We start from the raw sequence: 27,769 nt of genomic DNA on the forward strand, positions 1-27,769 counted from the left end.
CCCGCGCTCCCACAGTAACTCCTTGAAAAGGGGGACTCAGACTCTGGAACGTGCGGACCGCTTAATGCGAACTTGGCAGAGTCTCACCATCTGGGCAGCGCTAGAGAGAAGGGAGGCCTGAGGAAGAGCCTGGGCCACGCCCAGACGGTGTGTGTGTGTGTGTGTGTGTGTGTGTGCGCGCGCGCGCGCGCGCGCGCGCGCCCTTATAGGCCCAGGGACCATCCCTCCTCCCCTGTCACCATTATCTCTTCTACTGAATCGCATTCCCGTACCAACCGGACTGAATGTTTGTGCCCGCCCCGCCCCCCCCCCCCCCCCCCCCCCCCCCGCTTTCTATGTTGGAGCCCTAATCCCAGTTGGGCTGATATTTGGAGACGGGCCATTTATTTATTACATTTACTACATTTCTTTCTCACAGTTCTGGAGTCTGGGAAGTCCGAGATCCAGGTGCTGGCCAGAAAGGTTTCGTTCTGGGGCCTCTTCTCTTCGCATGGACCAGGTAAGTGGCCACCATTTCACTGTGGGCTCATATGACCTCTTGGTGAACCAACAGGCAAGACAGCAAGTTCTCTGGTGACTCTTCTTGTAAGAACACCAGTTCCCTCTGGAGGAATCTACCCTTAAGCCCTCACTTTACACTACTTGCAAACACCCTCGCCTGAAGGTAAGCCAACTCCCTTCATTAGCACACACCAGGTAAGCCAACTCCCTTCATTGCCCATCCCAACCATCCTCCGTGCAGGGTTAGGTCCCCATGTGCCCAGAAAGTAGGTTCCAGGGACAAACTTGGGAGGAGACACAAAAACACCCCAAAGTCCTCATTTATGTCCATGATCTGATAAACATGCATGGATTCTTAAGGTGTGGCCCAAGGGAAGAAAGTTGAAATGAGATCTGGTGAGTGATGGGGATGTGCTTCTGAGAGATTTTGGTTTAGTCCACAAGTTTGAACAGCTGTGGGGGGCGGGAGGGGGGAAGGTGTATTAGTCAGGATCCTCCAGGAGATAGATATATATATGATGATGAGGTTTCTTTTAGGAATTGGCTCACAGGGCTATAGAGGTTGAGAAGTTCCCTGATCTGCTGTCTACAAGCTCGGGAGCCAGGAAAGACAGTAGAACCAGGAAAGACTTGCTCAGAGCCAAAGGCCTGAGAATTTGGGGTGGGAGTCAATGCCGTAAGCCTTGGTCTGAGACCAAAAGCCTGGGAAGCAGGAGCACAGGTGTCCAAAGGCAGAGAAAATGGAGGTTCCAGCCCAAGCAGAAGGAGTGAATTCATCCTGCCTACACCATTTTGCTTGCTCTATTCAGGCCCCCCCACCCCCCAAATTGGATGGTGCCCACCTCACTGGCAAGGAAGTTCTTCTTTACTCAGTCTACTGATTCAAATGGTAACCTCTTCCAGAGTCACTCCCACAGACTCACCTAGAAAGAATGTGGTTTTTGTTTTTTCCCCAGCTATCTGGGCATCCTTAAAACCAGTCAAGTTGACATGTAAAATGAACCATCACAGGGTGGTACTAACAGTCTGTTCCATTTGTGGTCTGTGCAAAATTGACAATAAGTATAGCACAATGGAAGACTTGGGGAAGTAAAGGTGTTTTAAATGTATGACCTGCTACTTTCATCCTCATATGAGAGAACTCATGAGATACTCCCTCCTCCAAGGCCTTGGAAAATACAGCGGTGTGGGAAGACTATCATCTTGATTACTTATGGGGGGGGGGGGGGGTGCGTGGTATGGGAAGGGGTTTGGACTGAGATTTGAGTTAAGGAAACTTCTCAGTACACGATACATCTTCATCAGTCTTGGGAGGAAGAGCCAAGTGGGAGCCTCTATGATAAAATAATAAATAAAATCAATACCATGTTTTTGGGGAGTCACAAGGATTAGGAACACCCTCATATGCTGGAGGCCAATTCCAGCAGATCATAAATGCAAGAAGTTCATCAAAAGGTTGGTAGACCTTGAGCCTTCAGCAAGGGCTGAAGATACATATTATTGCCTACTGGAATGGCCGAAAGCAATTCCCCCAAACCTGGATTTACATAAATGATTGCTTGCTGCCAGACAGCTGAGGGCATTTTAATCTACATGTTGTTGCCTCCTGCTGGCCAAACAGCTGAACAGCTGAAGGCAGGCCCACAAACTGACAATGCCTACTGTATACTAAACCTTACCTTTGGTATGTATATCTACTTTGCTATAGGGCAAAATGTGGGAATAAAAAGAGCCCTGGGTCCGGAGATAAAGAGAAATTAGCTACTATAGCTAAGCTTCCTCTGGCTCCCCCATGGATTACAAATTTATATTATATTTCTAGTCTATTAATTTACACGTAGCACCCTATCCAGATTCCTGAACCCTTCCAGATGCTGGGAAAGACCCCTGGCATTACTCATAGACCAGAACGATGCAGAGATGGCAATTTTGGTTACCACCACTCTACCTAAGATGGAAGGGTCTTTGTAGAATGTCAGTGGATTGTTGTAAACTGAAGTCAGTGACTCCAATGACAGATGCTGATCCCAATGTGATCCCTATTGCTGCCATCACCAAATGCCCACCTCCCCAGCAGCAGTGACAAACCCTGAGCTCCAGATAAGGTCCCTGAGGCTCAAATTATTCCTCTGGTGGCAAGCTGATTACATGGAACTCCTTCCATGATAGAGGGGGTAGCAACTTGTCTTACCTAATAATAGACAAACATGCAAATTGACCATACCTTCGCTATGCCCAAGCCACACTCACCAGCCATGCCCACCAACCGATCCAGAGATATGCACATCAACCCAACAAAGATGGCGGAGGATAGAGCCAGGATACTTATGTTGCAGCCACAGCTACCATGCAAGCATCCCGGCTCTGGCAGCTCCAGGCCTATTGGAGACATCGAAGTCAGGGGAGACAGAGAAGTCCGGCTCCAGCGCCTGAGGCTGGCTGCGGCCTGAGAGACGAAGAAGCCACCTACCCCATGATCCCAGTCTTCAGCCAGGAAGTCCGGAGAAGCTGCCTGCCCCATGTCCTCAGGAAGACTGAGAAGCCGGGCCCCAGCGCCTGAGGCTGGCTGCAGCCTAGGAGACAAAGAAGCCGCCTGCCCTGTGATCCCAGGCTGCAGCTGACCAGAGAAGCTGCCCACACTGCATCACAGGGAACACGGAGAAGCCGCCCACCTGCGGTCCAGGTGCCAGCGCCTGCGGCTGGCTGCGGCCCAGGAGACGGACAAGCCACCTGCCCGGAGGTCCCAGGCTGCAGCCACCCGGAGAAGCTGCCAGCCCTGTGATCCAGGGCACCAGCACCTGTGGCCCGGGAAATAGGTTCCCTCTTCTCCTACTGCAGTCATTACTTCAATATTCCCCTTCTGAATTTCTCTCCTGTGCCGCAACCCAACTCCACTTTTCATCGGAAGGATACAGAACAGAGCAGTGTTGAAAGCTTACATTTCTAAGCCGGTAAGATTGGTACTTAAACATATAAATGGAAAACTAGAGTCCTTAAGGTAACAAAGGCTACAAAGGACAGGGACAGCGCATGACCTATTATATCCAGCAATCCATATGGGGACTGAAAACTTTGCAATGATGACAATTAGTGAAGATATGAATCAACTAACATAGTTGATAGGGACAATTCTTCCATCTTTGAAAATATCTACATCAAATCTGTTTAAATAGATTTTCATCTGCATAATCTAACACATTCTGACAAGACTACCACCACCAATGTGGTCAGTGTTGTGCTGATAAATGTTTAACAACTGGCTCTCAATCAAAAAAACAAAACCCTGATTTATACTGTCGGCCAATTTCTGTGGCATAAATTCTCCATCCAAGGCTGATTTCAGCTGCTAATGTGATGCCACTAAATGCAGAGCTGAGGAGAAACATGCAGTAATACACTATTATATTCCACCAGAAAGACCCAAAAGATATAAATAATGTCAAGAGTCAGAACAGTAAAGTGTAGTAAATAATAGAGGAGTGATGAATTTAGAGTATATATTTTCTTTGGTTTTAAAGCAATTTATTCACTTTTAAGATTATATGATTTAATTTTTAATAATGAACATGTTTAACAACCAGCTTACAAAATTCCTGAAAATTTGTGAGCCAGTAAGAGCAGGCTCTAGCACAATACTGAGTGGAGTGTAATGGTTAAATGCCAAGGCTCATGGATTTGAAATGAGACTCAGCCACTTTTGGGTTTTACTGGTCAAGTTACCTGATCTCTCTATACCTCAGTGTTCTCATCTGTGTCATTATAGTACCTACTGTATAGAGTTGTTGCAAAGATAAAATGAAATCTGTGTATGACATAGCACAGTACCTGAAACAATAATTCACTCAATTTGTTATAAACTGTTACTGCCTCAAAAGGTTGTTGACAAAATTACTCATGCTGAAAGAATGAAATTTTATTGATGAGAAAAATGCCTTATTTTGCGATATACATGGAGACAGTCAATTTTACTTCCTAGGCAGTAGATGGTAATCTACTACTAGAAACTGCAAAGGGAAAAATGACCTCAATCAACATGACTGATGCAATGTATTATTAGCTGGATCATAAAGCAGAGAGGATGCCATACATTCTGGGATACATCTGCAGTAAGAGGCTTCACCTCAGGTATTAATTCTGATCAACTGAGCATCAGACTTAAGATGAATGGTGAGAAGGATTCTGAGGCTGCTTCTAGACTTAGCAGGAATGGAACTGTAATACATAAGCAACAGTTACTATGGTTAATGATGGCAAGAAAAAACACACCATGATCTAATCTAATAAAAGAGAAACATGCAAATCCCCCGAGGGCTCCCAGGCTGCCAGAGGGATGTCTGACTGCCGGGGAGTGGGCCTAAACCAGCAGGTGGTCATCCCCTGAGGGGTCCCAGACTGCAAGAGGGCACAGGCCGTGCTGAGGGACCCTCCCCGAGTGCACAAATTTTTGTGCACCGGGCCTCTAGTATACAGTGGGGCCTTGACTTATGAGTGTCCCGACTAACGAGTTTTTTGAGACACGAGCCATCTCTCGGCTGATTTTTTGCTTTGAGTTTCGAGCTAAAATTTGGGTTACGAGCCAGCTTCAGATACCCCACTGCTAGTTGGCACAGCGAACGTCACAGTGAAAGCCACAACATCAGCCCAGCATCACGTGTCTCACTCGTTCACTGTAAGCGGTTAGCTCTTAGTTGAAGCATCAGTGTTGTGCTCACATTTGTGCTTGCAGTTATTTTGCAAAACTTCGTTTTTTCAACCATGAATCTTAAGAAAGTAAGTGCGAAGGACAGTGCTGAGAAGAAGAAGCAGATGATGTGCATTGAATTAAAGAAAGAAATTGTCGAAAAACATGATCAAGGTGTGTGTGTAATTGACTTGGCGAAGCAGTACGAGCGTAGCACTTCTACGATCTGCACCATACTGAAGCAGAAGGAGTCGATACAGGCTACAACTCCAGCCAAGGGCATTAAAATAATTTCTAAACAGCGGACATCTATCCATGAAAATATGGAGAAGCTGCTAATGGTGTGGTTAACGGAGAAGCAGCTCGCAGGAGATACCGTGACGAAGGCTATAATCTGCGAGAAGGCACGAGCTATTTACGCTGATTTGCTGCAGCAGACCCCAGGCACTTCAATGGATGAGGCATCGGGCCAGCCGTTTAAAGCCAGTCGGGGCTGGTTCGAAAATTTTAAAAAGAGGACTGGCATTCACTCCATTGTCAGACATGGTGAGGCAGCGAGCGTGGATATAAAGGAAGGTGACATCAACGACCTCATCGAGGAGCACTCCGAGGAACTGACAACGCAGGAGCTAAAGGAGCTACAGATGCAGCAGCACACGGAGGTTTTGCAGGAAATAGATGACACGGAGGAGGAGGAGGAGGTTATCTCTATAAGTGAGATAAAGGAAATGTTGGGAATGTGGGAGAAACTTTCAAACTTTATTCAAAAGAAACACCCAGAAAAAATTGCAACTGGGCGTGCGATGGAGCTATTTAATGACACTTGCCTAACTCATTTCAGAAATATTCTGAAAGGGAGGATGAAACAGATCTTATTGGACAGGTTTTTATCGAAAACTCCTGTAGATGAAAGTGATGAAAGCGTGGCGAAAAGGGCAAAAATCAGCAAATAAGATTCAGTTATTCAGTTATTCAGTTCAGCCTTTCTCCTCCAACTCCATCAGCATCTTTAAGTCGTTTGATCTCCAAGGTAAATGCTGTACATTAAACTTAATAAAACAAGTTTATTGCACTACATTCTATTGTTCAGTATTGTGTTTTTATACAATATTCATTATTTTTAAATACATTTTTCTTATTTAAAAACATTTAACAAAACAATTGCGGTGTTTTTTGGGTGTCTGGAACGGATTAATGGCATTTCAATTCATTGTAATGGTGAAAATTGATTTGACATACGAGTGATTTAAGTTACGAGCTCCGTCACGGAACTAATTAAACTCATAAGTCAAGGCCCCACTGTATATATATATACTGAGTAGCCAGATTATTATGACCTCCCCATCAGTACTTCGTTGGGCCACCTTTTGCCTTCAGTACTGTGGTGATTCTTCTTGGCATTGACTCCACAAGATGCTGAAAGATGATGCGAGGAACCTGACACCATGCCTGATGAATAGCACTGTCCAGTTCTGTGAGATTTGATGGTTGTGGAACGAGCTGCCTGATGGCCTTTTTAACTTCATCCCACAAATGCTCAATTGGATTGAGATCTGGTGATAGTGGGGGCCACCTAAGCAAGGTAAAGTCTCCCTCATGTCCTTGAAACCACTCCTGCACAATACAAGCACCATGGCATGGCGCATTGTCTTGTTGGAAGAAGCCAACTCCATTGGGATATGCCATCAACATGATAGGATGAACTTGATCAGCAACGATACTTAGGTATGTTGTGCTATTCAGATGTTGTTCCACACAAATTAAAGGGCCCAAATCATGCCAGGAAAACATGCCCCAAACCATAACACTGCCCCCACCAGCTTGAATGGTTGTACTCAAGCATGTGGGGTGCGTGCTTTCATGCTGTTTCCGCCAAATTCTCACTCTGCCATCTGCATGATGCAACTGGAAACGTGGTTCATTGGACCATATGACTATTTTCCAATGCTCGACTGTCCAATCCTTGTGTCCCTGTGTGAATTGGAGATGTTTTATCTTGGTAACGGCAGACAGCAAAGGTGTTCGAACAGGCCTTTGGCTTCCATATCCCATACGATGCATTGTACGGCTAATTTGCCTACAAACGTCAGGTGGTCATAATAATCTGGCCACTCAGTGTATATGCTACATCTTCATTCAGTCATCTGCCGGTTGACACTTGGGCTGCTTCCACCTTTTGGCCGTTGTGAATAATGCTGCTATGAATATGGGTATGCAAATACCTCTCTGAGTCTCTGCTTTTAGTTCTTCTGAGGATATGCCCCAAAATGGAATTGCTAGGTCATGTGCTAATCCCATTTTTAATTTTTTGAGGAACCACCATACTGTTTTTCATAGTAGCTGTACCAATTTATATCCCCACCCACAATGCAGAGGGTTTCAATCTCTCTGCATCGTCACCCACACTTGTGATTTTGTGTGGGTGCTTTGTAACAGTCACCCTAACGGGTATCTGGGCATCTCACTGTGGTTTTGTTTTCATTTCCCTGATACTTTGTGGCGTTGAGCATCTTTTCGTGTGCCTATTGGCCATTGTATATCTTCTTTGGAGAAATGTCTATTCAAGTTCCTTGCCCATTTCTGAATCAGGTTGTTTGGTTTTTGGTTGTTGAGTTGTAGGACTTCTTTATACATTGTGGCTATTAATCCCTTATAAGATAGATGATTTGCAAATATTTTCTCCCACACTTTTTAATCAATGAAAACTAGCTTCCTTTAGGACCGAGCCTCTGCTTTTCATGCAGTTCCTCACTGTGTTCCATGACATTAGTGCCAAGACGGAAGGGCAGGATGTGTCCACTCGCATTGGGGACCCCTTGGGACTATTTGGTTTGTGTCACAATTTGGAAGACAGAAACAATTCTTGGTTTATGCAACTCAATGTAGGAAAATTCCAGAGAAAGCCCAACACAGTGCTCCTAGTTGGCCTTTGAATGGATGAAGGCGTGGCATGGGGTCACTGCCTCCGTCACTTCTCCTGGATGCAGAGGGAGAGAGTGGAGAGCTGTGAGGCAGGGGCGAGCTTAGACGGAGCTGTGGGGGAGGAAGGAACGTTGCTCTGCTCTCTAGGCTCTCTCGGCTGGTCCAATAGTCAAATAGACATGAGACAGGTTAGCAAGAGAAAATAACCAAGTTTAACATATGCACACGTAAGGGAACTCTGCACACATGAGACAGAGACCCCACACGCATGAGAGGTTCCAAGACAGAAAGGGAACATGGGTGTATAAGACATCCCAAGCTAACGATGACCTTGGGGCTTCAGAGGGGAGGAAGGTCACTGGAGGACGATTAGAAGAGCAGATGATCAGTAACTAGAGGTTTGCTCTGCCATACAGATAGATCATAAAACATTATCTCTGATCATCTCTAACTCTAGGCAAAGCCCCTAATTCAAGTTCTAGGTAGGTAAGGGGGAGGGGCAGAAGTTTCTTTTGAGCCCAAAGAGCTCAGAACAATCCACACACCACTCAGGCACATCTTGGGGTAACTTGTCCTGAATCCCCCACAGTGCCCTCCCACTTTGTGTCCTATGTTGAATGAACTTTATGCCCTATGTCAGATTTCCTTTTATTTATTTTATCTTAGAGGGAAAGAGGAACATTGATTTGTTGTTCTACTTAGTTATACATTCATTGGTTGCTTCCTGTATGTACCCTGACCCTGACTGGGAGATCAAATCCACAACCTTGGCTTATGGGGACGACGCTCTAACCCACTGAGCTACCCAGCCAGGGCTGCCCTCGTCTTTTATAGAATAGGTGCTGCTTCTGGAGAATGGGTGGAGGGAGAAGCTGTAAAGACTACCTCTAACTTAATGATCTTTTACAACAATGAGAGCTGTTTCTGCCTCTATTTCTTTCTTTACTTTGTTAATTGGTGTTATTTCCTCCCCTCCCCATGCCCTTATAGGCAGCATGCTCTTGATAAACCTCACAATTTACTCCGTAGGAAACACACTTTCAAGGTGACAATGTGCCAGGAGTGGAGCAAGAATGGGCATTGCCCAGAGAGGCTAGAACGAAGCTGGCGGAGTCACTGATGAGGCTGACGGGTTAGGATGGGCACTTTTATTTCTGTGAGGCCCGGTTGCCTTGTGTTGGTGTTCTGACTGCGTTTTCTTAGATCCCGTATTTGCCTGTTTGGCATCCATTGCTCACAGAGCCAAGCGAACGGCGAAGGTTGTTTATGTCTCCCCTGTGACGCGGCTTTTATGGGCATACAAAAATTACATTACAAATCCTCCAACCAATCCTGATCAACATCCCCAGCCACCTCCTTTGTCTCTCTCATACACACACACACACACACACACACACACACACCAAACCAATATTTGCTCTGTACTAAATCACCCCAGGACCAGGGAGCGATCATCTTAATGCGCACAGCTTGCCAACATTATTTAAACTATCCATTCCTAAGCAGCTTACCCTGTTCTCCGTGTCTCTCCTACAGAAACTCTGATAAATGCTCTGGGCCCTGCTTTCTTCTTTGCCCTTTCTGCCCTTGGCTGGCCCTGGTGCTTCCCCATGTGAGCCTGGAGAGTGTACCATGACTCCTGCTTCTAGGGACCGGTGACAATAATTTTTTCATGGCAATCATTCTGCCGTCTGCATGTCTCACCACACTTGATTAAACCAATTCTGGGCCCAGATTTTAGAACAGTAAAGTGTCAGCATTTTTTTCGAAGTGTAATGATGAAAACTTGGGTATGCCTGGATTTTAGGAACCACAGTGTTAGGTTTGGAGGCGCTTCCCGGCATTTAAATTCTTTTAAATATCTTGGGAATGTCCCCACCATGAAGGTTCCACATAGAAGCTCAAAACACCAGATCCTGCTTCCTCCGCCTTCCTTCCATCTAACTCATGGGCACATGACTAACCAGATGCGTCTGTCCTGGCCTTTGCACAGGGAACCAGTGACACGAGAAAGTAGGAAGAGAGGGGAATTAGTCTGGCAGCAGTGTAGCAGTGGCAGCAGGAATGGCTGGTTCCCAGGCACAGCAGCGACAGCAGCACCAGCGACAGTACAGGCTTTGCATCCGGGTCTGCGGCCGCAGGGTCCCCCGGGCAGGTGGTGGTCGTGATTTTGGTTCCAGTCTGGCTGATGTTTCCCTACTCTCACCTGTGCCCCAAGCAGGTTCTCCAGATTTCTGTTTCGGTGAACTGCCCATTATCCTTGGATAAAGTCATTTGCTGCTTAAAAGTAAATCACTAGGCTTTTATTGCTCATAATCAAGAACCCTGCTTGATACAATCTATGATTATTTTCCTTCTTTCCTCATTTCTGTCTCTTTTCCTTATTTCCTTCCTTCCTTCCTCCTGTCTTCCTGCCTTTCTCTCTGGAGAATGTATGTATTAAATACTTATATAATTTTAAATATATATATACACACACACACACTATATGTATATCTATCTATCTATCTATCTATCTATATCTCTCTATCTATATAGATATAGATATAGATATAGATATAGATATAGATAGATATGTTGATATATATATCAAGATGAAAGTAAACATGATGAAATACTAACATTTGCTAATTATGGGTCATGGGAATATGGGTATTTTTATCATTATTTTTATTTTAAGTACTTAAATTTTCTCAAAAGATAATATTAGCAATCACATACACATGTGTAAATGTATGCAGAGAGGGTGCTATTCCACTATTCTAAGCCTTTTATTCATACTAACCCATTGACTCCTCATAACAAACATCCTCCTGTTACATATGAGGGAAATGGGGCACCGAAAGCTTAAGAGACCTGCCCCAAATCACAGAGCTTTGAAGGAGCAGAGCCGGAAACCAATCCCTGGCTGTCATGTCCGAGGCTGCCCTTTGCTTTAACAAATTAAGGGATGAAATAGCAAGTAGCTTAGGGGGAGGCAGAAGTCAAAGAGTGTTTTCAGGATGGAAGATGAACTTACTCATGGGCTGAGGGGGCGGAAGAAGCAGGAGGGGGAGGTGAAGACCTGAGGACACCTGGGGACAGTTAATAGATGGGGCACTATCAAGACCGCAGGTGCTAGCTTTGCCTGCACGGGAGGAGGAGCAGACCCCTGGTTTGATGCTAGAAGGAAGGTTGCCAGAGGTCTGTTGGCGGTTCGGAGGAGGATGACCTTGCTTCTCTGAGAAATGGAAGGCAAGGTCACCAGCCAGGAGGCTGAGAGGTGGCAGGCCAACTGGGTAGTAGCAGGAGAGACCTGGTGTTCCCACAGGAGGCCAGCTGGGGGAGACGGGGCTCCAGGGGAGAAGGGCAAGGAGAGAACTGTAGGCTGGCTGTCCAGCAACTCTATCCTCTTTTACTCAAAACTATACTGCTCTGTGGACCCACAGACCCAGGACTCAGGAGATTCCCCACCCGAGGGTGGGTCAGGGCCCAGGCAGTGATCCAGGAGCATGGGGTCCTTCGGAGCAAAGAGCAAAGCATCCTAGTAACTGGACAAGGGAAAGCAAATCTGTTGTCTGTCCCCACTGGACACAGACTGAATAGTCACAGGCTCCGCCTCCTCCCCTCCAGAGAGGGTGTGTGTGTGTGTGTGTGTGAGAGAGAGAGAGAGAGAGAGAGAGAGAGAGAGAGAGAAAGGGGATGAGAGCATGAGTGTGTGTGCTTGCCAAGCCAGCATCCCTCCTGCGGACGGGTTTGCCTTTTACCTGCAGAAGCCTTTGTGTGGAGCTCTCCACGCCCTCTCAGTAGCACCTGCCTGAGGCTTCCCTGGCTGCCAGGGCTGGGAGCCCCGGGCAGACCGACCTGTCTGCAGAACTTGTCCTGCCCTCCCCGGGAGGCCAGCCGCACTCTCAGAGTCAGGTCTTCCTCGTCAGCCTCTGAGTGACCACGAAATGAAGGCACCCAGCTCTGCTCTGCACCTGCCTCTCTGCTTTGGGGGACTTTTGTCAGCTGACCAGGATCTCCAAGCCAGGCCGGTTCTCTGCATTCTTTGAATGGCCGGTCTTCTTCTGTGGCCACAGGTAAGAAAGGTGCCCCCATGGCTTGTGTTGGGAACGTTGTGGGTGTGGGGACCTTGTGGGGGTGAGGTCAAAGGGATATTACCAGATTAACAGCTTCTGGGTACTTAGGAGGGGGCATGTCAGAATGCTGGAAGTGACCTGCTCCTAGAAAAATTGTAGTCTTCTGGTTGTCCCCACCGGGGCTGTTCAGAGCGTAGTGACAGTCAGCCCCTCCCACTGGGAAGGGGAGCTAGCTTCAGGAGTTATCGCTTTACTATATACTATATTCAATCTGCTTCGATGTCATTATTACTCCTATTCCTTCTTTTGTCGTGTATTGATTCATTCAGTAACTACTCTGTGTCCTTTAATAATGAGTATTCACTGACTTGGAAGGTAACAAGTTCTTCATTGCTGGAATTTTTCTGAGGCTAGAATTAGGAGCGCATTTCTAGGTCAGCTGGTGTGGTGATCCAGATGACCTCTAAGATTCACTCAACCTTGAGATGTTAAGCTTCTGCGATTGCTCAGTTTCTTGAGCAGAGCAATCATACAAACTACCAATATGCCCCCCCTCACCCCCACCCTCACCCCCACCCCCAAGCACCTTTGGTGAAATTACTTGGGGAAAAAACATTATCATTTTCTTTAATTAAGGGGCTTTCTTCAAAGTATTGCTGGTTGCGGGGAATTGAGACTCCCGTGCTAGAGTGGGTGGGGTGCTAATGGCAGGGAGGGGCTGATGGGATCTGAGCAGGCTTTCTGGGGAAGTTGGTGCTTGTGAAAAGAATAGAACGTGGCCTGGTGGGTGAGAGGTTGTAAACCAGCTGCAGTAGGAAGATAGACAAAGAAGCAAGCCCAAGACACCTTGACTTCAGTGGGTCCAGGATTCAAGAGGTGGGTGAGAGAGGCTGCGATGAGTTGGGGTGGTTGTGAGGGTGGTCTCTACACCCTCTTACATCAGCAGCAATACAAGCTCAGTGGGGATGTTAGTGCCTGAGCCCTTTATGCAATGTTTTTGTGTTGATTTCTCTGCGCACTCCATTCACCCAGACCCACTTTACAAACAGGGACATCACCCCACAGCCACCTCTCCCGTAAGCCTGCCAATCCCGCCACTTCCAGGATCAAAGGGTTTAGGGCTCCTTCTCTTTTAATATCTTTCTAATAGGAGGTAGAAGGTCACTCTAATTACAGTCAATTACCTGGAACAATTTCTCCTTTGGTTTCCAGTGACAAATTAATGAAATTATCATAGTGTGCTAATTACAAGGGATGCAAATTTGAGTCATCTTGCAGGGATAGGTCTTCTAGAGTCTATTGAATCTCATTTGCACATTCTTCCAGTGGGTCCTGGATACCTCTCTTTGGATCTTGATATGATGCAATTTTAGCATGCCTGGATTTCTGTTTTTCCTTCCTACTCTCACTAATGAGGTGGGGAGGAAACAGTTGTTTTATTTAGTGCATTTGATTGGAAGGAGGAGTGAGTGAAGTTGCACATAGAAGGACCTCCTACAACCTTGGATTTAGGTGAGTCTGGCTTTGGAGTGGGGTACCTTTCCCTTCTCACCACCTGCCCACTGCAGACTTCTGTTCTGATAGTGGTTTAGCAATGACAGTCCTAGTGCCTGACCTGTAGAAAACATGCAAGTACTGGCCCAGGTGCTCACACGATTGCCCTCCTGGTTGGTGTCACTGCGTAGTGCTTTACTGCATTATACTTTAGACGCAAATCAGTCAATACTTCTGAACATCAGTATTTTTAAAATTTATATAAAAGGAATAATAATATATCTTCCCCATGCCCTCTCGGGGTGATGTGATGCCTAAGAAAGGGCACAAAAGTGCCTTGCACACCTTGAAGTTGCACAAATGCAAAGAGTTCTTAGGAAGATCTTCTAGGAGTTGCCAGCCAAGGGGACCCTAGAATCTTCTCTCCTTGTGCTCGCCCAGCCCTGTTTTCTTACAACTAACCGAAAGCAAAGCAGGGACTCTTCGAGCATGTGTGACTGTAGCGCTGAACGACTGAATTTTAAAACTCCTCTTTATTTTAACAGCAAATAAAACTTCTAGATGGTGGTGCTAGTAGAGGTCAGGTGGTCAGGTAGTCACTGATGTCCCCAGGTAAGTTCAGAGGGGATGGGATACATCCTCTGGGACAGAGGATGGTGGAGAGAGAGGGAACCGGAAAGGGAGCTCTGTGGTTGTCAGGTTCGAACTGAGTGAGGAGAGCGGAGGAGAAAACTTCCCTTGCTCTGAAGTTTTCCCTGGGTGTTGATGAGATTTAGTCTTTGGTGGCGACACTAGAAACTTTTTAAAAATCTTTTTTATTGCCCTAACCGGTTTGGCTCCATGGATAGAGCGTCGGCCTGTGGACTCAAAGGTCCCAGGTTCGATTCCAGTCAAGGGCATGTACCTTGGTTGCAGGCACATCCCCAGTGGGGAGTGTGCAGGAGGCGGCTGATCGATGTTTCTCTCTCATCGATGTTTCTAACTCTCTATCCCTCTCCCTTCCTCTCTGTAAAAAAAATCAATAAAATATATATTTTTTAAAAATCTTTTTTATTATTATTATTGATTTCAGAGAAGAAGAGAGAGGGAGAGAGAGATAGAAACATCAATGATGAGAGAGAATCATTGATCGGCTGCCTCCTGCACACCCCACACTGGGGATTGAGCTGCAACCGGGGCAAGTGCCCTGACTGGGAATTGAACTGTGACCTCCTGGTTGATAGGTCGATGCTCAACCACTGAACCATGCTGGCTGGGCTGACACCAGAATCTTTAAATTCAACTCAACTCACTCAACTCAAGCATCTCTCAGATGCTTACACAGAATCAGAATCAGACTCAGGGAAGAACTTCCCAATAGGAGGAGATGTAAAAAGCCAGGAAGGAAGGCCTCTGGGAACGTGGGCCTCTCAGCATGGCTGTGAAACCAGTGGGACTAACTGAACAAAGTCATGCCTCAAAGCAGGTGTGGGTGAGCAGATGAGGTTCTAGAATTTTCCTGCTTTCTACTCTTCTCTGCAGTGTTCTCATCAGGACCACCCACGCTCAGTTCTCTGTCCCCAATGCCTGGAACATTGTTGGTCCCGTAACAGTAGCAGGAGTGGAAAGATGAATGATTGAAGAAAAGAATGAGTCATTGGATTATCGGAACAAGTGTTCCATCGTCTTGTTCTCTAAACTAAGCCCTAAGTCTTGGCCTCCTTCAGACTCTCCAGTCTTTATCCAGCTGGCACACATGGTCAACAGACGGTGCCATGGGGTTTTTTGTGCCCTGATAACCATGGAGCACTGGGTCCCTGACCCAACCCTCTGCAGCTGCCAGGAGCTTTGTGGGCACGATCCCACCTGCTCGCTGCCCCCATCTGGAGAGGTGGTCAGGGCAGAGAGTGTGCCATCCTTCTCTTCTAGATCAGACAAAATGCCAGCGGGTCGAGCGCCCTGCACAAGGCTGCTCAGCAGGTGGTGGGGCCAAGACTTACAAACTCCTCTCCTGCAGGGAGGGCAGGAGGGTGGGGTGACAGGTTGAGGAGAAATGAAGCACCAGTGATGGGACCCCTACTCCAAGAGTTGGGACTAAATGGCCTGGGGGCATGAGAATGAGCCAGATGGAACGGGTTTTATGACTCCATTAATAAGAATTCTGATCCCCACCTGAACTCGGTGGTGACACTATTAAAGGACCTCCAGCCGTATCCTTTTTTTTTTTTCTTTTTAAATTGCAGTAAAATATAGATAATATAAAATTTACCATTAGTGACATTTGGTACATTCACAATGTTGTACAAGTTGTCACCCCTATCTAGTTCCAGAACATTCTCATCATCCTAAAAGGAAACCCTGGTGCCCACTATTTGTATTGAGAGTCAGATGATATACTGAGGACCTGGCCAGAGCCTAACACATCGATATGAACAAGATATGCCTGAATGTAAGACAACCCCAGCCTCCCAATGAGGAAAGTTTTGTTTTTTTTAAAACACTAACTTGAATATGTAAACTTTTTAGGGTAATATTCATATATTTTCCAGTGACACATGTTTTCATTCACACACTATATAAAATAATACATTCACTTATAAACACGGCTCTCCCCCAACTCTCCACATTCGCTCACATCTTTGACATCAGTGTCCTCCTTATAACCAGAAGCACTTTTTGAACCAGCTGCCTGCAACCTGGTTTATAGTATCGTCTCCACAGTGCAAACAGAGTTGGCTATTTCTTATCATTCCAGAAGATGTTTAAGCATTTTTTTTAAATAACAGCTTCTTTGAGACATAACTCACGTACCATAAAATTCATGTTTAAAATGTACAATTTGGTGAATTTTAGTATATTCACCGAGTTGTGCAATCATCATCTCTATGTAATTGCAGAACATTTTCATTTCCCCAAAAGAAACCTGCACCATTTGCAATCACTCCCTTTTCTCCCTTTCCCCCAAACCTGGCAATCACTAATCTGCTTTCTGTCCCCATAGATTTAGTATTCTGGATATTTCATATACATGTATCATATAATATATAGCTTTTATAGTATCATATAATATATGGTGTCTTTCACTTTGCATAATGTTTTCAAGGTTCATTCATGCTGTAGCATGTGTCAGCAACTCATCCTTTTTATGACTGCATAGTATTCCATCTTGTGGATGTACCATGTTTTGTTGATCCAGCCCTCAGCTGATTGGCATTTGGGTACTTCCACCATTTGACTAGCATAAATAGCACCAAAATTCTTCTTTTGGCCTCCCTTTTCAGTATGTTTATCTTCATTTTATTTTATTTTCTAAATATATTTTTATTGATTTCAGAAAAGAAGGGAGAGGGAGAGAGAGATAGAAACATCAGTGATAAGAGAGAATCATTGATTGGCTGCCTCCTGCACAGCCCCCATTGGGGATCGAGCCTGCAACCCTGGGCATGTGCTCTGACTGGGAACGGAACCTTGACCTCCTGGTTCAAGGTCGACACTCAACCATGAGGTACACTGCCTGGGCTGTTTATCCTCATTTTACACATGCAACACTGGGACCAGAAAAATGGGGACTTTGGGGTCATCTTGTGGCCTCCTCTGTCCAGTGAGTCCAGGCTTAACTTAGGGCAGAATAGCTGGTTGACCCTGAGAAAGGGAAAGATGCTGGTCCTCAAACCAAGGAGAGCCTGAGAGCCGTGGTCGGCAAACTGCGGCTCGCGAGCCACATGCGGCTCTTTGGCCCCTTGAGTGTGGCTCTTCCACAAAATACCATGTGCGGGCGTGCACGTACAGTGCGATTGAAACTTCATGGCCCATGTGCAGAAGTTGATATTTTGTGGAAGAGCCACACTCAAGGGGCCAAAGAGCTGCATGTGGCTCATGAGCCGCAGTTTGCCAAGCCGAAGTTTGCCGACCACTGCCTGAGAGCCCTCCCCTCCTGTGAGGCCTGGTCCTTACCTTTCACATCTGTGTGGAGTGTGAGGAGCAAAGGCACATCTGTATCAAGGATGCGTGTCCCTAAGACCCTCTCTTGTGCTTGCTCAGGTTTGGTGGTGAGAGAGCCGCGTGGAATCCAGCGGGCGCTCCACCAAGTCAGCAACTTGAGGCCCTGCTGGGGAAGCAGTCGAGGTTCAAGCCACAGCAGAGACCTGGCCTGCCCTCCTCCTGAGGTCCAGGGGCAGCCAGACCTCTCCTCTGAAGCCATGGGCCCCTCCCATCCTGCACTCCCACCCCTGGCCAAGCTTGGCCTGTGGTGGCTCCTTCTGACCCCAGCAGGTGAGTAAGTGTCATCACTGAAACATCATGTCACACCTGCAAGCTCACAGGCTGTGGAGGAAACTCCTGAGTGGGCTCATGGCAAGTCTGCAGGGGACTTCAAGTAGCTCGGTCCACAGTGAGGGGCAGGGCGAGCACAGGTCAGACACTGGCAGCTGCGGCACCCGGGACCTCCCCGGCTCCAGTGTCCCTCATCTGTAAGTGCCAATCGCGCTGTGAACCTCCCAGGTCGACTGTAAGGATCCTGTGAAATGAGAGATTGTGACTAGCACCTGGAACACAGTCACGCTCAATGCATGGCGACTGCTGCTATTGATGCGCTTCTCTGGGTTTTAGCCTCCACTTGCTCAGGCAGCAGAACCCTAAGAGGTGAAGCTGTTCGCAGAACAGACACGGAGAGTCCCATCAGACAAGTTTGGGACACTTTTCCCCAGCTCCTCAGTTCTGGGCTGAATCTCTTCTCTGGGTCTGACTTCTTCCTCACTCCTCCGCTTTGACACCCCTCCTCAACACTCATTCCCATGCCTTCGTGGAGAACAGTCAAAGAGCAACTGACACTTCTTGAGTTCCAACCATGTGCTGGTTGTTAAGTTCAAACGCACATGACCCTATTCAATCCTCAATAGTGTTGTGAGATAGGTTCTGGAGAGCCTCCCCACTTTACAGATGAGGAAACTGAGGCTCAGTGAGGCTGAGTGGCTCTGATTTGGTGGGAGAGGGAGTTGGGCACCCACCACCTTGGACTCCTGGAGACCCCACTCTTCCTTCCTGTCCCACAGCGTCGGCGCCGCGAGCCCCCCACACCCAAGCCGAGGATCGCCTGTTCAAACACCTCTTCAGGGCTTACAACCGCTGGGCACGGCCAGTGCCCCACACCTCGGACGTGGTCATCGTGCGTTTCGGGCTGTCCATAGCCCAGCTCATCGATGTGGTATGCCTGTCCCACCGCCCTGTGAGCCCTAGGGATCAGCCCCCAGAGCACAGGCCCCTTTGCTGGGGTCGTCCCTCCCTCCTCAGCTCCAGCGCCTGTCCCTCTGCACCCCCAGCCCACCTCATCAGAGCTCCCCTTCCTCCCAGCCCTGGGGCCCCTCCTGGGAGGACACTGAGTCAGCAGTGGGTTTTTATTTTTATTTTTTTAAATATATTTTATTGATTTTTTACAGAGAAGAAGGGAAAGGGATAGAGAGTTAGAAACATCGATGAGAGAGAAGCATTGATCAGCTGCCTCCTGCACACCTCCTACTGGGGATGTGCCCGCAACCAAGGTACATGCCCTTAACCGGAATTGAACCTGGGACCCTTCAGTCCACAGGCCGACGCTCTATCCACTGAGCCAAACTGGTTAGGGCTAGCAGTGGGTTTCTAGATGCTTGGCTCATTCCGCTGGACACAAGCCCAGAGGACCCAAGTGGCCTGTGTGGTCCTGAAGAGTCTGCGTAAGGGGTACAGTGTCAGGAGGGGTGTTGGCCCTGCGGGGCTTGCTGTATCATGTAAGACGGCCTTCTGGAGAGGGAGGGGCTGGAGTCAGCCCGCCCCAGGCCCCCCTGTCTTCTGGGGCTGGTTCTGCCGCTCTAACTTCTCTCCTCCTCTCTCCCGCTGCCTCCCGGCCAGGATGAGAAGAACCAGATGATGACCACCAACGTCTGGCTTAAGCAGGTGAGGGCCTCTCCGGGGGGAGGCAGGAGCAGGGGCCATGCTCTTCCTCTGCCGGCCAGCTTCCTCTCCTCCCCGGGTCCCTCCCCAGGGTCATGCATTTGTGTGCACGTTACAGGACTATTCCTGGAGGGAAAACGGCATCATGCAGGGGGCCTTTTTCAACACGGCGCTGTTCTAGTGCAAATGCACGAAAGCAAAAGGGCCCGTGGACCGGGAGGCAGGGGGCAAGCCCCGGTGCTGCCAGCAAAGTTGCCTTTCTAGATGGTAGTGGTTATTGTTTTGATTATGATAAGCCCCCGTGAGGCGAAGGACAGGCTTGCGTGTCCATGCCAGTCATTCTCTGTTGGGAGTGGTTGTTCCTTTTAGGTCCAGAAGGGACACGGGAAACCCTCCGGGAAGTAGGACCCTACCACTTGGGAGTGTTTTCATTGCTGGGATAGTCATTGATTGAGCATCTACCAGGGGCCGGGTGTTAGCAATGCAGGTGTTGTCCTTGGCTTCCTGGACCTTCCAGGGGCATTACACCAATAAACACGCACAGCCGCCTGTAATTAGCATGTGTGACGGGGCCATAGAGGAGACTTCAGAGAGTAAATAATACTCACCTGGTTTGGGGGAGAAAAACAGGTTCACTTGGACCGGCTGGTGTAAGGCCTGCTGGGACTCCTAGGGGGCGCTCTGGCGCACAGTTTGAACTCCCCTCTCCTAGCTGTATATTCTGGCAGGTTTTTACCTCTCTGCTCCTCAGTTGCCTTATCTGTGAAATGGAGAAACACTCCCACCTTTTGGCATTCCCTGCCCGGGTGCAAAAAACTGTAAATTGTGATGCATTAACAAATGTTACTGCAAATGAGTGAGGTCCTCCCCACCCCCTCCACTAAGTCGTCCCGCTAGGGCGTAGCAGAACGAAGACGCCTAGAAGCGGGACTAGGGTGCCTTGTGTGCCCCGGACTCTGGACATGAGAGCTGGGGCAAAGCGAGAGATTGGCCATGTCCGACCAGACTCCTGACTCCCAGCCCCGAGCCCTGCCTGCTCCGTGCGGCTGGGTGACGAGCTCTGGTCAGAGCTCCTGAATCCGGCTGCTGGGGTGTCCCCGGGCTGCCCCGGGTTTGCCCCGAGACCCCCTCCCCGGCAGCACCAGGCGCCCTGACTCCCCTCCCCACGCACAGGAGTGGAGCGACCACAAGCTGCGCTGGAACCCGGCCGAGTTCGGCAACATCACATCCCTCCGAGTCCCTTCGGAGATGATCTGGATCCCGGACATTGTCCTCTACAACAAGTAGGAAGCCGCTGGGGTCTCGGGAGGGCCCCTGGGAGCCCCCCACCCCCCTCACCCCACCCCCGGGAGGAGTGTCTGGGTTGGACTTGGGCAGCGCGCCCCCTTGTGTCTCACCTCTATGTCTTTCTCTGAAGTCCTGTTCTGCTATTACTACCTCCTACTCCCACCTTTTCTCTTGATGCCTTTTATTTCTTTCATTTTGTTCTCTTCCCCATACACCCGAGTTTATTGAGCACCTGTTATGTATCAGTGCTTGGTGCTGTGCGAGTGGGATACAGATTTTCCAACACTATTATTTGAAAAACATGGCTGGTGCGGGCTGTGAAAACAATGCCTAAGGCTGGGATTTTGCAGGATGGCAGTGTTGCTAGAACAGGTAAGCAGCGGCTGGGGTACCACCCTCAAAGGCAGCAAGCTCACTTGGCATGGGTATTTTTAAAAATCGTATCACTTATATAGTTGCCTTGTATTCAAGACCAAAAAGGACCAGTCTTTGAGCATAATGACTAGAAGCCAATAAAAGGCAGGATGGTCTCTAGAGAGCCAGGCAACAGAGGAGGGGAAGGAGAAATGGTGTTTGCTCGCAGGTAGTTCTTCATTTAGAAGTCTAGCGTTTAAAATTAAAAGGTCTTTGGCATTATGTTCATCTGAAATGTTGTCTAAAGTGGGGCTCTAAGGAAATCCTGGGGATATGAGTAGACATGAAAAATGGTCCTGTGGTCAAATAATTCTGGATAACACTGCAGCCGTTGACCCTCCCGGTCCTCTGGGAAATGTCACTACACAATAGCATTTCAATGTTAGAAGCTGTGCAGCCAAAAAACCAATTCAGCCCAGCATCTCCCAATTCATTTGACCCAAATTTGGAAAAGCCATTTTTAAAACAACAAGACAAAGGGAAAAGATAGACTTTCGGAGTTTGGGTGCCTCCGGCTGGGTCAGAGGGGGAGCCACAAGGGTTCCCTCTCAGTGGAGCCATTTCTGTAAACTGTCAGCATGGGTTACTGGGAGGTCAACACCGCAGGTGCCCAGGGCCTGCTGCTGCCACCAGAATCACGGGCACCTCACCCCATTTCTCTGTGTCCTGAAGCCAAGATCCACCTACTTTCAGCTTCCTTTGTTTCTGGCACAAGTCAGAAGCAAAGTCCTTAGCATCCCAGATGCCCTGGAGTTGTAGGATGGCCAGTCAGGCTTTGGCCAGTGTTACTTGAATGTAACAGGTGATTCTTACGACAGGACAAAACTGCAAACCAAATTCTTATATTTGAAGAAGGTTGTCCTCCACCCTATCACCCCATTCCAGGTTTACAGGAAGATCAAAGACATCGCCCTCTCCTTCCTCAAAACAGGGCGCATGCGGCCATCTAGTGGTGATTATGTGTGATGACACAATGCCTTTAAAAAAATTTTTTTTTTAACTTTTGCCCGATCTGGGATTCTCTTTCAACGTTTCCAGCGTTTTCTTTAAAAATATATTTTTTATTGATTTCAGACAGGAAGGGAAAGAGAGATAGAAATATCAATGATGAGAGAGAATAATTGATCAGCTGTCTCCTGCATGCCCCACACTATTGGCTCAAGCCTGCAATCCCGGTATGTGCCCTGACAGGGAATCGGACTGCGACCTCCTGGTTCATAGGCAACATTCAGCCACTGAGCCACGCCACTAGCTGGGCCAGCGTTTTCTTTAAAAGGTTCCCGTTTTCTAATCTCTAGCTTGGAATGACTCCATGGGAAAGAAGTCTCTTCCTGCATGTTCTGGTTCTCCTGCCTTTAGGATTGACCTTGAGAATTATTAAAGACTAAAGGCCCAGTGCACAAAATTCATGTATTGGTAGGGTACCTAGTGGCTGCTGGCTGCTAGCAGGGTACTCCCTCCCTTCTACCTGCCCCCTGGTCGAACTCCCGGTGGAGGGAATAATTTGCATACTACGCTTTTATTATGGAGGACTAGGGAGCAGAACACTGCGTCATCTCCTAGAGGGAATCAGGGGTTCAGGCACCCACACCCAGTGTGCCCAGAACCCCTGTTGCCCTTAGATGCCTAGCTCCATGACACAGCAGGCCCTGCCCCTCTAATCCAGGCACACCCCATGAATTTTGTGCTTCCTCTCCTGTTCCTTGTTCTGGAGGATGCTCTGCTGGGACCTTCTCCACCTCATCTCCCCACCAAGTCCTATCATCAGTCAAGGCCTTGCTCAAGAGGCAATTTTCATGGTGACCCTGCTCGCTCCAGCCAGAAGTGCTCGCTCCAGCCAGAAGCGAGTCCCCCCCAACAGTTCTCGAGGAGAGCTCAGACAGCCCTCAGAGCGCTGCTGTCAGACTGCCTCCCTTGGGTGGTGGGTGTTTGGGGCTGTGTCCTATTTCCTCCTGCTTCCTTCAGGGCAGGCTGAGTCTCACACTGTGTCCCCCTAGTGGATGAGGCTGGCTCAGAAATGCACAGTAAATGGATGGCATCAAGGCATTACCTTCCTTTACTAGCAAAGATGTTGGTCCTCTTCTCAGCAAGGTACTAAGGATCCCAGGTGGACAAGACGTGACCCCCAGTGGAGGGCCTTACCATTTGCTGGGGGGGAGAAAATGCACTCATAAATAATCACTTTAAACTAGTAAATAAATACAAACAGAAAAATCAAGCTACACTACCCCATAAACACATAATATATATATATGATCTATAGGACAATCAAATATTATATATATATATATATATATATATATATATATATATATATATATTAGAGGCCCGATGCACAAAATTCATGCAAGAGTAGGCCCTCGCAGCCCCTCGCAGCCCCGGCTTCGTCTGGACAGTCATTCTGCTGTTCAGTCTAATTAGCATACTAGCTCTTTATTATATAGGATCTAACATCAGAATGTGAATAGTGGCTGTTTTTGACATTCTTGGAATTTCATATTCTTCAATATTTCTGCTTTGTAATGTAAAAAAATGGTGCTTGAAAAGACAACTGCAGTAGCTATAAATGGCCGTGTGCTTGGGGAGTCTCACACACTGGCTTAAAACCCAATAACTTGGTCAAGTCTGGCTTTGTGGTCGAGGTCCCCCTGCTGCAGCCTGGTTTGGCAGGTGGGGTGTGCCAGGCCCTCCAACTCCTCTCTCCTCCTCAGTGCAGATGGGGAGTTTGTGGTGAACCACATGACCAAGGCCCACCTCTTCTCCACGGGCACCGTGCACTGGGTGCCCCCGGCCATCTACAAGAGCTCCTGCAGCATCGACGTCACCTTCTTCCCCTTCGACCAGCAGAACTGCAAGATGAAGTTCGGCTCCTGGTCGTACGACAAGGCCAAGATCGACCTGCAGCCGATGGAGCAGACGGTGGACCTGAAGGACTACTGGGAGAGTGGCGAGTGGGCCATCGTCAACGCCACGGGCACCTACAACACCAAGAAGTACGACTGCTGCGCCGAGATCTACCCCGACGTCACCTACTACTTCGTCATCCGGCGCCTGCCCCTCTTCTACACCATCAACCTCATCATCCCCTGCCTGCTCATCTCCTTCCTGACCGTGCTGGTCTTCTACCTGCCCTCCGACTGCGGGGAAAAGATCACCCTGTGCATTTCCGTGCTGCTCTCGCTCACTGTCTTCCTCCTGCTCATCACCGAGATCATCCCCTCCACCTCCCTGGTCATCCCGCTCATCGGCGAATACCTGCTCTTCACCATGATCTTCGTCACCCTGTCCATCGTCATCACGGTCTTCGTCCTCAATGTCCACCACCGCTCCCCCCGCACCCACAATATGCCCCACTGGGTGCGGGGGGCCTTTCTCAGCCGTGTGTCCCGGTGGCTACTGATGAAACGGCCTCTGCCACCCTTGGAGCTCCATGGCTCCCCAGATCTGAAGCTCGACCCCCCCTATTACTGGCTGGAGACCAACCTGGATGTGCAGGAGAGGGAGGAGGAGGAGGAAGAGGAGGAGGAGGAGGAGGAGGAGGAGGAGGAGGAGGAGGAGGAGGAGAGATGGGTGCCACCCCCCTCCACGGGTGTCCTCTACAGCCATGGTGGTCTGCACCAAAGGCTCTCCGGTCCCAAGGCGAAGGCTCCCTTGCAGAAGGGCGGGCTCCTGCTGTCACTTCGCATGCAGAAGGCACTGGAAGGCGTGCACTATATTGCTGAGCACCTGCGGTCTGAGGACGCTGACTCTTCGGTGAGTTGGGGCTGGGCCCCTCCCCTGGGTGACGCTATCAGCCTAGAAGGGCATCGCCTCACCCCAGGGTGTTGGGTGGGCAAACCAGTCTCCTTCATGGGAGGACCCATCTCCTGCAGTCATGGCCTCGGGAGTAGAAATAGTGATGGAGAATGTCTAGTTGGCAGCTCTTAAGACATGAATTGGCAGGCGGCAGACCAAGCCTGACTGGGAGACAGCGAGATGGAGGGAGGGATCGCAGGTGCAGAGCTTCTCACGCCACTGCGGCATTTCTCACCATTACCCCGTGGGGGTGGGGGGTGGGGGGCAGAGGGAGTACCATCCAGAGAGACCATACATCAGGCTGCTGCCTTCCTCCTTTGTCCCGATGTCTCCCTCCTCCTCCTCGTTTGCGGGCCCTGGGCATTTTGTAAGCTTCACTGTTCACCAGGTGGGCTCCCCCACTGGCCTCTGCCATGTCCGGCATTATCAGGTGAGCCAGCCACTGCCCAGGATCACAGAATTCTTAACAACCCAGGGAAGGGTGAAAGGCCGGGAGGCTATCATTGGGTGGCCTTGTGGAGTCAATAAGAAACATTCATCATGATCTAATCTGGGAGCAGCTAGGAGTTCAGACCCACTCACCTGCCCTGTGAGCCCAAATTCCACAAAGCCCCCCACTCCTCCACCCCCTACTCCCCCAACCTTCCCTGGGCGGCACCTCCCCTCCCTTCCCCCTCTCCACCTCCTGGGTGGGTGGGTGAGTGGGGGCCGGGGGAGCAAAGTGGGGCAGCGAGTCTTCCCCACTTTTGTAAGTACCGGGTGGTGTGTTTAAACCACTGTCAGCCCCTGGGTGGGCCCAGAACCTGCTTGTCCCCTCCAGCCTCTCTCACCTGGGCCTTGGGAGCCTCGGGAGAGCTCTGGGCTATGTCAAGGGCAGGACAGGGCAGGAATCACTTAGGGAAATATTGCTTGAGTCTTGAGACAACCCTACTCCACACTCCCCCCCATTTTAGCTTCTCAAGGACTCAGTGAGGGCCCCTGGCCCCGGTGCCATTTTTTTGACAGGGGCTGGGCCTGAGAGGGACCCACCCCTTTCCAAGGCCGGGGCCTGTCACTGAGTGCGCCCCCCCTGCAGGTGAAGGAAGACTGGAAGTACGTGGCCATGGTCATTGACAGGATCTTCCTCTGGCTGTTCGTCATCGTCTGCATCCTGGGGACCGTGGGACTCTTTCTCCCCCCGCTCCTGGCTGGAATGATCTGACTTCACATCCCTGGCTTCCGCCCAAAGGTGGCCCTGCTGCCGGTGTTTGCTGCTGCCTCTAGAGTCCACCTTTGGAGTCCACACCCCGTGACTGCCGGTGCCTCTCCGTGGAGTCCGGACGCTGGCCCCGCCATCGAAGACTTCCTGGCCCCACTCACCCGGCAGATACACTCTGTGCTGAGAAGCTCCTGGGCCCAGAGCCCTGGTGGGATGCAGAGGGGCAGGAATGGAGGCAGCTGCTCTGCAGAAGGTGATGCCGAGGTGCTGACCATGTGACGCGCAGGAGAGTCCCCGAAGGAGCTCTACAGACACTGAGTGACAGGAGGGCCGAGCAGGGGGAGCCGATGGCAGGGGTGGGGGCGGGGCCAGGCGAAGAGGAACAGAACACAGACCTCAAAGGAGGCGTCATTGGGAAGGGGGGGGGGGAGAAGGCGCCGCGGGGGGCACACGGGCTGTGAGCAGCGTTTTGGATTCTGGAATGAGCCTGAAGTGTCGGGGCAGCCGGGCTGCGGTTGGTTCCAGTATGGGGAGAGTGGCTGGCGGTTGGGAAGGTGGGTTGGGGTGTCTGAACCAGGTAGAGAAAGGGGTTCAGAGTCTGAGACTGCAGACCTGACAGTAGAGCAGCGAAGGCTTTCCGGAAGGGAGGAGGGGAGGCAGGGCAGGGGAGTGGAAATGCAGGGCAACCCTTGGCAGAGGGAGGAGGGCGCATGGTTGGATGCGGTACTGGGCCAGCCCACCCAGCTCCGGTGAGCCCTGAGACATGCCCTCGCCTTTAGCCTTCCCCTCCACCCCATCCCCTGAAAACCGGCTCAGCACCAGCTGCCCCAGGAGGTTGAGAGGCCCTCTGTACAGGGGCACCATCTGCCACTCGAGTGGACAAACCACAAGGCCATCCCAAGCCATTCCAGCCACATCAAGCCTACAGCTTGCTCCCTCCCTCCCTCCCTCCCTCCACAGGGCAAGCAGTGGTTGGTCGGCACTGAGAAGGGGCTGAGGGGAGTGAGTGGGTTACTTCGAACCTGAGACTGCTGTGTAAATGCAAACACGTGGGACCAGGATCCCTTCCCTGCCCAGCATGCCCTCCCCGTCCTTCCCAAAGCCCCACGGCGTGTCTGACCGGCTCTGAGCTGCCCTGTGCAGTCTGTTCTTGAACTTGGAATCCAGCAGTCCATGGCCTGGCTGCGGTGACCAGGCCCCACCCCTGCCCCATCCAGACCCACTTCCCCAGCAGCAAAAAGATGTGGGCACTGGGTTCTTGGGTCGGTGTGGGGACCCCAGGTGGAGAGCCGAGCAGAGGGAGCCTCCACTTTCCCTTCGGCCTTTGGGGTCCTCTCCTTCCGAAGTCTCCCCTTGCCTCCCCCTGACAGACCACGTGGGAACCCAAGACACCTCAGGCCCAGCCTCTGCCCCTCAGTTCTCACCCAAGACCCCCACTCGGTGGCCCATTTTGATTTCTGACACCCCCCCCCCCCCTTCAATGCACACAGCCCCGCCTCCCCTCCCTCCTGG

General features: G+C 49.7%; 1 protein-coding gene across 1 annotated transcript; it reads left to right on the plus strand.

The window, feature by feature from the left end:
* The first annotated feature begins 11,980 nt into the window (after window positions 1-11,980).
* Window positions 11,981-26,570, plus strand: CHRNA2 (cholinergic receptor nicotinic alpha 2 subunit). The gene is made up of 8 exons (XM_070415561.1): window positions 11,981-12,165; window positions 15,963-16,087; window positions 17,680-17,910; window positions 18,690-18,841; window positions 19,522-19,566; window positions 20,737-20,846; window positions 23,976-25,017; window positions 26,135-26,570. Exons 2-8 carry the CDS (start codon window positions 16,078-16,080, stop codon window positions 26,258-26,260), a joined length of 1,716 nt encoding a protein of 571 aa, XP_070271662.1. The 5' UTR covers window positions 11,981-12,165; window positions 15,963-16,077; the 3' UTR covers window positions 26,261-26,570.
* The last annotated feature ends 1,199 nt before the right edge of the window (window positions 26,571-27,769 follow it).

This window comes from Myotis yumanensis, unplaced genomic scaffold (genome assembly GCF_028538775.1).
Source record: "Myotis yumanensis isolate MYYU_CA2020_CCGP unplaced genomic scaffold, mMyoYum1.0.hap1 SCAF_5, whole genome shotgun sequence".
NCBI classification, from domain to species: domain Eukaryota; kingdom Metazoa; phylum Chordata; class Mammalia; order Chiroptera; family Vespertilionidae; genus Myotis; species Myotis yumanensis.

What these genes read in the sequence shown, in the direction of transcription:
- CHRNA2 (XM_070415561.1), top strand. An exon ending in CCAACGTCTGGCTTAAGCAG is followed by an intron (nt 19,567 to 20,736) that starts GTGAGGGCCTCT and finishes CCCCACGCACAG; the next exon opens with GAGTGGAGCGACCACAAGCT. An exon ending in CTGAGGACGCTGACTCTTCG is followed by an intron (nt 25,018 to 26,134) that starts GTGAGTTGGGGC and finishes CCCCCCCTGCAG; the next exon opens with GTGAAGGAAGACTGGAAGTA.